Here is a 14,500-nt window from a genome sequence, read left to right on the forward strand (position 1 = left end):
ATTTTCACTAGCTCACCAATACATTATTTAGTATTAAGCAAGATTCAATAAATAGTTTATTAGTCTTTTTTAACTGGCTTTATTTATTGTTTTTCAGATGAATATATTCATTTCGCGTCGTTATCTTATTTTCTTCTGTAATGATAAATCGAATAAATCTCTATACTAAATTTCATAAATACATATTCTCTTTCTGTTGGGACTAGAAATCTTTCCTTTATATTTTTTTCCAATCGAGAATGGAATTAGAGAGACCAGACTATTCGCTTCTTTGGAAAGGTTGATGCTCAAGTCACTACTAGCTTAAACCTTGATAAAAATTGTATTTTATAGATTTTCCATTAACGATGAATTCCAAAACAACTTAACTAGACTACAAGATCATTACAAGAAATGAAGTACACGTTTGTATATATATATATATTAATATATATATGCATCGTAAATTCTTATATCTTTACATGTCTTAAAAGGGTGTTTCATTGTGGAATGTTAGCCGACAAAAATAACATTAAAAAACAGGTGAAAATATACAGAATTTCTACTTCAATCATTGGAATAGTTAATTGAGTTTAGATTTAGTTATTTAACAATTCTTTATTTTTGTTAATGAATAGATCATTGGAACAATTCTTTCTTGCTTTCTTGAATTACACTAATTTTCTCGTATGTGTACCCACCAAACAAGAAAAGGTGGTCTAAAGATTTTATTTATACTTTATTTGAATGCTGCACTCATTTTTTCGTCCTTTTATTAAATATTCACCCTTTTGCTTTAAAGGAAAAAAAAAGTTTGAAATTTGATAACATTGCTGGAATGTTTTTAGTTATAGAAATACGATTATATTAAATAATATGAATATATGATAGTTTAAAATTTAAATGATAAAATGCGCTCCTATCTATCATAACAAATGATGAGAATAACTACTAGATTGCCATGAGTGTTGTGTCTTTGCGATAGTGTATATGTATATAAGCATAATTTTAACAAAAGAGTAGGTGATATACATATTAGGTGAAGCCTAGAGTTTGTGGTACACTTCCTTTAAATTTGAATTGTCCAAAAAAAATACTAGGTCACTATTTCTCTTCCACAATGTCCCCACCAACATATTATATATATATATATATATATATATATATTGGTTTTCTTATATTAATTGACGCAGTTGTCTTAGGCCAACTCTAATGGGACTCTAAAACACTATTTTAGTGTAATTTTTGCACTAAAAGCTTTCCAATGGAACTCTAAAATTCACACTATTTTAGTGTGATGCTACAGTATCACACCAAATTTGGTGTGCTACTATTCACAACTCTAAACACTATTCAATTATTTTATCAATAAAATAATTAAATTAGGAAATATAAAATTACAAAGTGAATAGATTTAAATTGAAAAATGAATAGATATACTAATATATTATATGTATTGAAATACTTTATTTAATTATGATATTTTTATATTATTATGTATGAAAATAGTAATATTATTCTGTATTTTTAGATATATATTTTAATGTAAGTATGTTTATTATGTGAAGTAATTATATAATAATAAGTACTAATAAAAACTATTAAATAATAAAAGAAGTCTTTTAATTTAATAAGATAATATTAGATTATATTCTTTTAGTGTGATATTTGGTGTTGTGATTGGAGATGAAAAACATTTTAGTGCTAAAACTACATTAAAATGGTGTAATTTTAACACCAAAATGGTGTTTAGCCTTGGAGATGCCCTTAGAGAATAGAGACTGTCTTTTTATTTTATTTTTAAATAGAAAGAGTTGTGCAGTGTATAAACGAATGTAACGAAATTGAACAAACGTGGTTAATAAAGAAATCAGAACAAACGAAACAAATGAGGTAAAAGAATGATTCAAAATAATTCTAACTCTAAAATTTCAGCTTAACTTTTCAAAATTTTATATGATTAATATAATCCGTAAACTAGCTAATACATTTTTTTTTTTCATTATAACAAACAACTTCATGCACAATTGTTTTTGTTTTTGTTCATATGAAAGTTATGTTCAGTTTTCGCCAATGCAGATTTCACTATAAGACATTTTTGAGGTTACAAATTTATCTTTTTTGTGCTTCTACAAAAAATGGAAAGAGCAATACACAATAAACAAAGATGAAAACTATATGGCAAGCTAATACAAGTCTAAGATATCCAAAAGATTCGTATACCACTCTTATATATAAGTTGATCTCATCATCTGATCTAATCGTCGTATCTTCACAGCATATATATCCAAGATTAACGTTTCACAACTCAACAAAATATCACTTTTTACTGCAATATATAAGTTAAAAAAGTAAAATAATGACTATATGTATTTATTGCGCTTCTACCAGTTGAACTCAGCAAACAGAATCACTATTTAAACCTTTAGTCGTAGTATCGATAAAACTGTTTCAAATAAGAAACATCACATGCAATATAAATGTTCTATATAGAAATTAATGATGTCATGACCCGACACATAGATTTTAATTTTATCATATATACATAAAACGTCACATCCAAAATAAAACCTAAGCACAAAGAGGGACATGGAAGAACGATATGGTGATGGCTTCTCTCTCCTTCTCTATGCATATAGTGTATATATAAGTGTACACACATTACAAATAGTCACAATGTGTTGCTTGTGAGGGCCCAGCCTCTTGTATAAGGCCCGAAGTCATATTGCGTTGAAATTCTGCTCAATATGAGTTTTACCTACTAAGACCCATATTATATCAATTCCAAAGAATGTTTCTCAAGTTATATCCTAAGATTATCCATTATTATTATATGCTTTTAACATTAGGTATTTTCCATTAACATATGTTGGAAAATGTTGAAATTGTCTACAATTTTTCTTCTCTTTTAATTTGATAAAGATTAAAAAAAAAAAAAAAAACAAATTCCACAATTGTTTAGCTACGTAAATATCACATTTTAGAAGTTTCACCATGAAAAACAATTTCTACAGCGGAATTATTCAACCACTATAATATCAAGATTTAATTTGGGCATATTCAACTCCAGTATATAAATTATACACCATGCATCTACATAGATAAATGCTGCAATCGATCAAGTTGTGATGTGAATCTGTTTTGCATAATTAACTGGTTGGTCGAATAAAAGATGAGGTCGAAATCCAATGTAGATGTTACTGGTGAAAATAGTACTCATGTTTATAACCTACATATATTGCCAAAAACAACAACATTACAATTGCAACAGTGAACATGAAATGTTCTTTGTGAACATGTGGTTCGTTTTGTGCATAAATAGTGTCGTGATGGATATACAAAACCAAATTATGTCATCACAAAAAAATACACTATCGTGACAATAAATTTAAGATCATGATGTTTATTAATCTTCTGAACTTAATTGTAAATGCCTAATTAATCATCACAACTTTGATATACTAAGTATTAATGCCAACTCACATATCTATATAAATTCGAATAATTTGAATGAGTTTAGTGAGAATCAGATTAATCAGACTGTAAATCAGATTTTTAGTTTGAACAACGATATGTGGTAATGTGGGTCCATATATTAAAACCGAATCTAGAACATATATTAATATCATCAACGTAACTGAATTACTTTGCATCATCATAACAAACATGGATAACTCACTCACTGAGCAAAAAGTTATTTTGGAGAGAAACTGAAATTTTGTTTACAATAGACTTTGGGTCACCGTCATAAAATATATATTTCCACATATATTATCAAGTATAAGGCAATGGACGGAAAGCCTAGAATTTCCTAGAGAGACTTTTCCAGTTTTCCTAGTTAAAAGAAAATTAGTATATTTTCTTTTTAACGTACTATTTTCAAAATGATAGAATTGCATTTCGTAACTAAGAAAAAAAAAACACAAAACAGCATACCTAAATGTTTGTGTGTGTATTATTTTTTTCTTTTTTCACCGACTATAATAAATAGCTTTTCAGCCTAAAATAAATGTGTTCCGCATTTTCATTCGACCAATATTTCATTCTTCCATTGTTCATATTATATATATATATATATATCATTGTGCTAACAAAGAAATACTATACAGTATAATTAAAGAATTATAGATATTGGGTAAGTGGAGAAGAAAAAGGAACAGTGAGGCAGGATCTGCGGTGGGGATTTGGACATTCAATGATCTTACCGTTTGAGGGAAAGCCGACCATTGATGCGCACACCAATGCAATTGCTTCCCTTTTTTTTTATAAAATACTTGTCTGTTTCAGAATATAGAATGTTTTAAAGTTTTTATTTTGTTTTAAAATATATGATGTTTTACAAGTTTTTATGTAGTTTTAAATATATATAATATTTTATGATTGTTTTGTATTATGTAGTCTTTTTTTTAATTGGTTGAATTTTTAAAACCAAATATTAAATAATTGTTTTAAGAGAGCAAAATAAATTTTCTTAAAATATGTGATATTAAACAAAACATCATATATTTTCAAACTGAGCGAGTATCTACTACTCCCTCCGTTTCAATTTAGTTGTCGTTTTAGGATTTAAATTTTGTTTCATAATAGTTGTCGTTTTAAGTTTTAATGTTTTGGCAAATGAATTTTTTTATAAAATATATTAATAAAGGGCAAAACAAAAAATTTAATGTTTTTCTTAATTTGTGTGAAAAAACCTTAAACGACAACTAAAACGAAACGGAAGGAGTATTAAAACTTATAAAATAAATAAACAATTAAAATAAGCAAAACGATGACAAAAAAAGAAACAAAAATTAAGGTAAGCAAAATTAAATAATGTTTTTATTTAGTTTATATGAGTATTAATAAATTAATAGACAATCAAAACTCCAAAAAGCTTTTGAGAATACAAACCTTCCAGTTTTTCTCGGGTCCTTGTACTTGATTAGCAATTTTATTAGGTATTGAATTTCTTTGTGTGTTTTCAACTTTTTCTTGTGTCTTATATGATTAATATTTTATGATGAAAACATCCATTAGATGTTAATCTATATTCTAAAATAAATCTAAAAACCAGCATAAATTGGGATAATACTTCAAATTTCGCAAAAACTTGGAAGTATTGTCCTTCTAAAAACTAAAAAGATACTATTCATCTAACTTTCTTCTAATCTATATGTTTTTGAAACTAAGTCACAGGGGTAGATTTTAAAAATTTAATGATATTTATGTCTTTTTATGAACTAAAACTAAAAACAAATACTGTAGTGTAGTAAAATCAGAATTGTGTCCTAAATTTATGCTATTTCGTTTTTTTTATTTTATTAGCTCATGAGTCAGGCAAGACGCCACAATTTTATGCAAATAATTCGTCCATCAGTATTTAGTTTATTTTCAAATCTACCCTGTTTCGAAACTATTTTTAAGTCTCAAACTGATAAGATATGGCTTCAATTCTTTTTCTGAGGAAAGGCTTTTAAGATAAGAAATTTTGTTTGGGAATTGGGATGAGAGCCAATCTCCAAAAAGCAGTGACATTATCTTTGTATGATGTATCTGAACCTCATATATATATATATATATATATTTTTTTTGCCAAATACGTTCCTATATCAGTCCTGTTTCACTCATACTGAATATAAAATAAAAAGTAAGGTCGAACTCGAATAACTTTTTGTTTTGTCATATTAGCTATAAGATTATCTGTCTTTGGTATTTTATCGTATGTATATATACTCCTCAAGCGAGCCCTAATCCTCGATGACTATTGATATTATCTTTACTTACATTTTAACCTAGTTGTATGAAATGGCATCCATTAATGCTTTTAATTATGTACATAATCCACAGATGTGGAATACTTTAGAACTTTTATGATTTAAATATGGCAATGCAATTTCCTGTTTATATAATAAACACAATATTAGAGCCTTACGTAATATGATAATATTAATAAATTAGATATACATATAATTAGAGGTTTATACTTTACTTCGTTTCATTAGTAGAAAAATTATCATTAAAAATCATCATATTCAAGCACAGTTTTACTCTCTTTTTTTCAACGACCATAGTCTGACAATAAACTAAGTGAATTCAGACTTGAACATACGAACAATAATTATTCACATCATTAAATGGTTTTCATTCCTTTTCCTTATAAGTATCCAGGTACAAGAGATACACAAATTGAATAAGGATCAAAAGTTAGATCTTTTTACGGCTTTAGACAATAAAATGAAGTAATATGTGTGTTGGTTCTGATGTGCAGCTTTCAAATGCTGTGTTTAGTGATGATCACACGTAGAAGAATTCTCAATCACACGAATTATGAGTCTATGAATTCGTCCGAAAATTAAGACATCTTATAATCATAGTAAAATATTACGAAATTAATTTGTAATTTATAATAACAAGTTAATAGATTTTGAAAACATTTTAATTTGATTTAAATATTATTTTAGTTCTATATTTTAACAAAAACAAATCACCCATATAAAAATTTAAATTTACTATTCTGAATTTCAAAATGCATACTGCCTAATCTATAAATGTTATCTTCAAAACATCCTAAACAGTCTTAACCGCACTGGTTTTTTTTTTCTAAACCATCGGTTAAAAGTTTTACAAAGAAAAAGGACCTACATATCTGAATGAAATAATTACTTTGCGTAGACTAATATACATTCGTATTTGACTTGCTTTTTAGTTATTTTATTTTTTGTTTTCGTTCAAGTCAGTTTTTAGTTTTCAGTCCATAATTAATAATCTCTCTCTCTCTCTCTCTCAAAGAAAGAAAAAAAAAACAAAAAAACTCTCTCCCTCTCTCCCCATCCCATCACAATCTCTCCATCTCCATCTTCATCTCCATCTATGTCTCTTGTATAAAGATAATCCCACAAGTCTTGAAACTATTCCTTTCTCTTTCTCTCTCTCTCTTCACCATGACTGATCCTTATTCCAATTTCTTCACAGACTGGTTCAAGTCTAATCCTTTTCACCATTACCCTAATTCCTCCACTAACCCCTCTCCTCACCCTCACCCTCACCCTCTTCCTCTTCCTCTTCCTCCTCCCTCTTCGTTTTTCTTCTTCCCTCAATCCGGCGACCTCCGCCGTCCACCGCCGCCACCAACTCCTCCTCCTTCTCCTCCTCTCCGCGAAGCCCTCCCTCTCCTCAGCCTCAGCCCCGCCAACAAACAACAAGACCACCATCACAACCATGACCATCTAATTCAAGAACCACCTTCAACCTCCATGGATGTCGACTACGATCATCACCATCAAGATGATCATCATAACCTCGAGGACGATGATCATGACGTCACCGTTGCTCTTCACATAGGCCTTCCAAGCCCTAGTGCTCACGAGATGGCCTCTTTGCTCATGATGTCTTCTTCTTCCTCTTCCTCGAGGACCACTCATCATCATGACGATATGAATCACAAGAAAGATCTCGACCATGATTACAGTCACGGCGCTACCGGAGGAGGAGAAGACGACGATGAAGATTCAGTCGGTGTAGACGGCGGCTGTAGAATCAGCAGACTGAACAAGGGCCAATATTGGATCCCTACACCTTCTCAGATTCTCATTGGCCCTACTCAGTTCTCATGTCCTGTTTGCTTCAAAACCTTCAACAGATACAACAACATGCAGGTTCTTAATTAATCACACTCTCATTAATCTAAATCTTTAACATATCTCTATACGCATATTTTTTTTGAAGAATTTCGTTTTCTTTTCCATGTAAATCGACTTCTTTTTTTCCGAGTAAACCCAAGAGGTAAAAACCAAAGAAAATACAGTATGTTTGCTCACTAAATTTCCTCGAAAAAAACAAAAACGTTTTCACCTTTAATCGGTAAATATTTATAATATATATACAAATACATACTGTTTTCAAATCAATCAAAGGACGTGTCTTTGCTCACTGATGCATGAATAAATCATTGCATTACAAAGAACCGAGAGACTTGAGACTGTGAAGTCTGAGACTGAGATTTAACAAGACAGTAAATGTTCTTTATGTCTTTAGTACTTTCAGAGTCTCTGTGGTTTTGCTGCTTTTCTCTACAATAATATTGGCAAGTGTGTCACCCTTTTTTTGTATGAGAGTCTTTAAATGTCTAACGTGTAAAATAACAGTAGTCATACGATTTCACATACCCATATTCAATTAATATACATAGATATATGTAAGACTTCTTTTGCTCCATATATATATAAGCTTGATATAAGATTTTGTACTGAACATAAACTAAGCATCTTTTTTTTTTCAGTTTTCGCTTAATTAATTTGTTAACCTAAGCATGCATTGACATATTCATTTCTACATCTATAATTTTGATTACATTTCAGTATTTGTTTGACATCTTTGTTGGTTGAAATCTTGTTGTCTTTTTACATATGTTTCAAGGTTGATCTGCTAATTAATCTGTGTATGCTGGCTAGAGTAATCATCATAACACTGATCTGCTAGTTAATCTATTTATTCTGGCTAGAGTAATCATTACATCTTATAGAAGACACATGCTATTAAAATGGCGAATACACATATCATAAGCTAAAGTTTCAAGACTCACACTTTTAGAACTTTTCGAACATATACTATATATAAGTTATCCAAACCCTACATGATGATCATATATACATGCATGATTTTGTTTACAGATGCATATGTGGGGACATGGATCACAATACAGAAAAGGACCTGAATCTCTAAGGGGAACGCAGCCAACAGGAATGCTAAGGCTTCCGTGCTATTGCTGCGCACCAGGCTGCCGCAACAACATTGACCATCCAAGGGCAAAGCCTCTCAAAGACTTCAGAACACTTCAAACACATTACAAGAGGAAACATGGGATCAAACCTTTCATGTGTAGGAAATGTGGAAAGGCTTTCGCAGTCCGAGGGGATTGGAGAACACATGAGAAGAATTGTGGCAAGCTTTGGTATTGCATTTGTGGATCTGATTTTAAGCACAAAAGATCTCTCAAAGATCACATCAAGGCTTTTGGAAATGGCCATGGAGCGTATGGCATTGATGGGTTTGATGAAGAAGATGAGCCTGCCTCAGAGGTAGAACAGTTAGACAATGATCATGAGTCAATGCAGTCCAAATAGCTTATATAAATTAGTGTAATTAGTACTAAGTAATTCGGTATATATATATATATATATTAATTATAAGTACCTAAATCTATGGACCAAGTTTTGATGGAGGTAGGGCTTTTCAAAGTAAAAGCTATATCATCTAATTGATCATAGAACAAAATGAATCAAGATCACTTGGAAATTTTTAATTTTGTATCTTTAGCTAGCTTTAAATTTATTGCAAGACAATGTAGCACTCTAACTAATGAGGTTTCCAACGGTTTCTTTGTATTTGTATATATATTATTTTTGTCATTAGTTTCACCTTTCGTTAATTCGAAGGACATAACTTATAAATGTTTAAATTATGTTTGTTAGGATAGTAAAAGACTAGAAAAGTAGATGCTATATACATTCATGCATGCATTATGTTAAGAATTTTCTCTAAATATACCATATTCTAGATCAAAATGAATATTTCCAAATTTCAATTTGAGTAATAATAGATTCTAGTATTTTATTCCCAAAAGATATTTGTTTTCTGGTGGAGTTATCTTTGAAATTATTTTATAAGAAAACTTATGATACTTAATTGTCTAGTGACATCATGGAGAATAATGAGAGAGGATGGACACTAGAGAATATTGCTACTCAAGTGCAGACCTTTATTAGGAAGATCAAATCAAATACCAATTTACAAATAATGTGATGATGATACGCAATTACGCATACCATATGTTTTGATAATATAATAATACATAAAAATTATAGATGTATATATGTTTTGGTTAATTTGTTAACAACGCAGGTAAATTTAAATTAAAATAATTCAAATCTGTAGTACATATATAATTTAGTAATTTACCAAAAGATATAGCATCTTTGCATTTAAAATATAAGGGAAAAAATTAAACAATTCCTGATTCTCACGAACTCATCCGAATGTGAGGAAACAAATCAATTTGCCGATGTTAGTTAATGGCATATCTACCGATTCATAGCAATTAGTTTCAAAAGCTATACTGTCGCCCGTCGAGTTTTCTCTGTGTGTCAGTTTGTTGGTAATGTAGAATTCAAGATCCAATTTGGATATGATTGTATACTAAGATTACAGTTAAAGAGAGGCTTTCCTTCCTGCAAAGAGCTTTTCAATATGCTCCTTTTTTCTATCCTTTTTTCTTTCTCTCTTCTCCTTTTTGTTAGTGGAGAGACATATTTGCTCGTTGAAGGAACATTACACGCCTTTAACTATATATGATTCACTTTTAATATTTAATCTTAAAATTCGAAACCAAATGATTATCTCTCGATTTAGGCATATATATATGCATATAGATATTGTCATATTGACCTAATTTTCGTTTATGTATAAAGGTATGCATAAACAGTGAATATTCCTTCGGTTCCTGTATTTGCATACGTATGCATGCAGTAATGTATATACACGTGTATCAGTGTATGTATGTACATGAAGATGGTGATAAATGGGCGAAGAAGGGGCACAAAGTAATGTGAAGGAGAGTGATAAGAAAACAAATTAAAGAGAAGAGAGTGGAGCCCTAAGGGTGTGATGGGTTGGGCAGATTTGGGAGCAAAGATTGATGGTATCAACAGTTTTTTTTAATTTTTTGCTCTCTTTCTTTCTCTCTCACTCACTGTTATTTGATTTGACATCTCATTTTTTCCTTTGACCATCTCTCTCTTTCTCTCTCTCTCTACACACACTCTCACACAAATGACACAACTTTCATCATCTCATCCAATCAAAACCCACATGCTTGCCTCTTTTGTATTCATTTCATATTCAAGGTTACTCATCTTTTTTTTTTTCTATGTATTTGAACGTAAATCTAAAATGTTACATTAGTTGTGTCCCTAACATTTACCGTTATTTAATACAAACAATAAATGGGAGGGATATACATACAATAATTTGCACAAAGCCCTTTTTAGTGAGGGATATACATCCAATAATGTATGGATGGTTTTTACATTGGTCACAAGCTGAAACTAAACAGTAGAAAATCTGGAAAAGTTATGAACGCGCATCTTTAAATTATGTAGGATTCAGACAACATTTATTGCCAATCAATATCCTACCCCTTTGTTGGGAGAAATAGACCATCCCTACCTCTCTTCCTTTGACCCCTCTCATTTTCCCAACACTTCTCCAGAAATTTCTACAGATAAATATGTACATATATACTGGTATATGGTATGGTATATAAATAAACACTTAAGCGTGGTTCCTATTGAATGCTAGATCATCTTTTTTTTGCGGTAAAACATAAGTCATGCGTTGACAGATCCCTAAAAATTAAGCACCAAAAGTTTTCGCTAGTCATTTAAATCGATATTTTTTATATACGGTATAAAACCTCTAGACTATAACTTTGTCACTTTATATTTTTGGAATCTATGTATTATATATAGCTTTATGATTAAACTATTAAAAAGGTCCAACAGTTTATATCAAACTGAAAAGTGATAAAAAAAAAAAAAAAGCAAGAGAAACACTTTTGTTTTAATATAATTATAGAAATGAATCATATAGGTTAACATAATAAAAAATTTTAATTTTACAACTTAGTTATGAACACTATTATTTTTTGGTCAAATGAATACTTGCTTAGAAATTTATATCCATGTTAAAGGTCTACATGACTACATGCACATGTTTATATATAAAAATAGATAGATCACACAAAGAAACATTATTGATATATAATGGAGTACTAGTTAAAAGTTTTCGAATCTCGAAACTGAATTGTTCTGTGTGAGTGTGCATTTATCTACAAGACATTTTCAAAATCCGAGCAATATATATTTGGATTTTCCTACTGTTGCCGGAAAGAATCCGAACATTGGACTTCACTTTGTTCCGTATTTATGCTGTTACATTAACAAATGCATTTATAAAACCAAAGTTTATACATTGGTTATTCTCACGTAGACAATTTTCCTTGTCTGAAAAAACTTGAATAAAAGGCCTTAATTCCTGCTTTTCAAAATCCCGAAGCAATATTCTGAATCCGTTAAACGAAATTTTAATTACTTTACAATTTCCTATGTTCATGTCGAGAAATGCAAATGTGTAAATTAGTACTAACTCAATTTATTTATTTAGTTTTACTGTTCATATTCCAAGGCTGATCTGAAGGAGACAGCTTTGTCTGCCGTGGCTCAAATCTCCATCTCCCACATTTAATTTAATTTAATGGACACACGTACGTACACTGTTTACACTAATATTTTTTTATTATGCAAAAAATCTTCCTTTGACGTATTCGTTTTGTCTATACATATACGTAACAATGTAACGAAATCGTACTGAAAGAAAAATATAAATTTGATTATTAAGATGAAGTACGTATCACATAAAGAAGATTAATGTAGCTATATATGATTTTCGACAACTTTGTTTGAAGGAGGCCCCAACATGCAAAAGATAAAGGGAGAAAGAGGCCAAATTGAGCTTGACTCATGATTAATCACGGGTACCTCAAAAGAGCAAACAAAAAAAATTGAATAAACTATTTTCATATTTATTTTCAAAAGAATAATTGTATGAACAACAACATATATATATCAAAGTAAAAAAAAAAAAAAAACAAAGCACATATATATCTATATATATTTATTTTAGGAATATTTATATGTTTGTTACATTTAAATTAGTATAAAAATATTTCTTTATACCACAAGTAAAAAAGGACAATTAATAAGAGGGAAATATGTAGGTACGTATGATGCCTTCTAATCATTTCTTAAACAATATGATGAATGGGAAGAGTGTTCATTGAGATCAAAGGTTTCATTCGCAAACTCCTTTTTTTTTTTTTTACAGAATCATTCGCAAACTTTGTAAGATAATTTTGTCTATATATGTCCCTAGCTAGTTACTTTAATGATTGTTTTAGTTTTTTTTTTTTATGATCTTTTTTATTTATGATTGTTTTAGTTGTAAGTTGTAATCCGATTTTAAAATTTTCAAAATTTATTTGTAAACGTAATTAAACTATTTATTTGGGACCGTTTCGTTTTTGGACTTCAACTTAACAATTAACACGAGAACTGACTTGAAACAAACTTAGATTCAAACCAGCTGTTCGCCTGAATTATTAGTCGATCGAGCGCAATTGAACGTCTGATGCTAACAATATAATATAATCCATTTGGGAAAGTCATTATGGTAATATTCTTAAAACAATTTCTTCTTTCTTGTGATACAAATAATATTATTATATAATCGTTAGAGATGAGGCCGTTTCGTTAGCTCGTGATGATTGTCCGAGCGTGTTCTTTTGTCCATATTCTTTATTTGATCAACTTTATTTTTTCTACTCCTGTTAAAGCTATTTGATCATCATGCCCTTGTAGATTCTCCAAGTTGTATGTAGTGTTGGGTTTCTTTCACCAGCGAATATTATCCCAAGGAAATATAAAAGTTCAAGAAAACAATATATATCACAAAACTTTTTCTGTCAAGTTTTTTTATAATAGTAATTATAATCTTTACACAAAAACAACAATATTGAATTTGAAACCTCATTTGGAGAGGGGGGGGGGTTATAGTGAAATTAATAGGTACACAAAGATCAAATGATAATAGATTAACACCTTTCTTGTGGCATGGGTTTATATCCAATATATTATCCCAAATCTTATTTATAGATGAAAGTAAATCATATTTTCTATAGGGATTAATCTCAATGACACTTTTTTCTTTTGGTTTTAGGGTTAATTTTTTTTTTTTTTTATTTAATCTCAGTCAGGGGCGGACCCACGTTATGGGAGAGGGGTGCAACTGCACTGGGTAAAATATAAATAGTTTTGATTTTACATAGAACATATTGATTTAAAGTGGTCCAGTGGTTAAGACTACACCCCTAAACTATGAGGTGGAGGGTTCGATTCCATTTTGAAGCATTTTTTGCACCGGGTAAAGTTTGTAGCTGGGTCCGCCACTGATCTCAGTGACACTTATTTTGAATATAATAAAACTTTTCATATGTATCATCTATACACAAGCACACATTTCCATATATATAGTATATGTTTGTATGTATATTTGTGTGAAGCACTGAAGCTAGCTAGAGCGTGAGATCATCACAGAACGGAGAGGCAGATGATACCAGGAGAAAGAATTAGAAACAGAAAAGGTGGAAGAAAAATCAAATCTGATTTTATTGTTGCTTTAACATATAAGAGCAAAAAATATTTATTTATTTATATGATTGGACATGGCATCGACTTTTGTCTTTCCAATTACTTTGAGGAGGGATTCTATTTTGAGGTTAACATAACTCCAAAGAAATACCCACTCTCTTTTCCCAATTTTACCCATGCAACCTTTCAACGTTAATCTATATTAGTATTTTTGCAACATTTTAGTAACGGGTGGATTAATTTTTTTTTGAGTTAATCGGATATCCGACCCGTTTTTT

The 14,500-nt window shown here is 30.0% G+C and overlaps 1 protein-coding gene across 1 annotated transcript; it reads left to right on the forward strand.

The window, feature by feature from the left end:
* Positions 1-6,755: 6,755 nt before the first annotated feature.
* Positions 6,756-9,421, forward strand: LOC9312498 (zinc finger protein WIP2). The gene is made up of 2 exons (XM_021026830.1): positions 6,756-7,616; positions 8,631-9,421. The coding sequence occupies exons 1-2, from the start codon at positions 6,903-6,905 to the stop codon at positions 9,081-9,083; spliced, it is 1,167 nt and encodes a 388-aa protein (XP_020882489.1). The 5' UTR covers positions 6,756-6,902; the 3' UTR covers positions 9,084-9,421.
* Positions 9,422-14,500: the final 5,079 nt, after the last annotated feature.

This window comes from Arabidopsis lyrata, assembly GCF_000004255.2.
Source record: "Arabidopsis lyrata subsp. lyrata unplaced genomic scaffold ARALYscaffold_5, whole genome shotgun sequence".
NCBI classification, from domain to species: Eukaryota; Viridiplantae; Streptophyta; class Magnoliopsida; order Brassicales; family Brassicaceae; genus Arabidopsis; species Arabidopsis lyrata.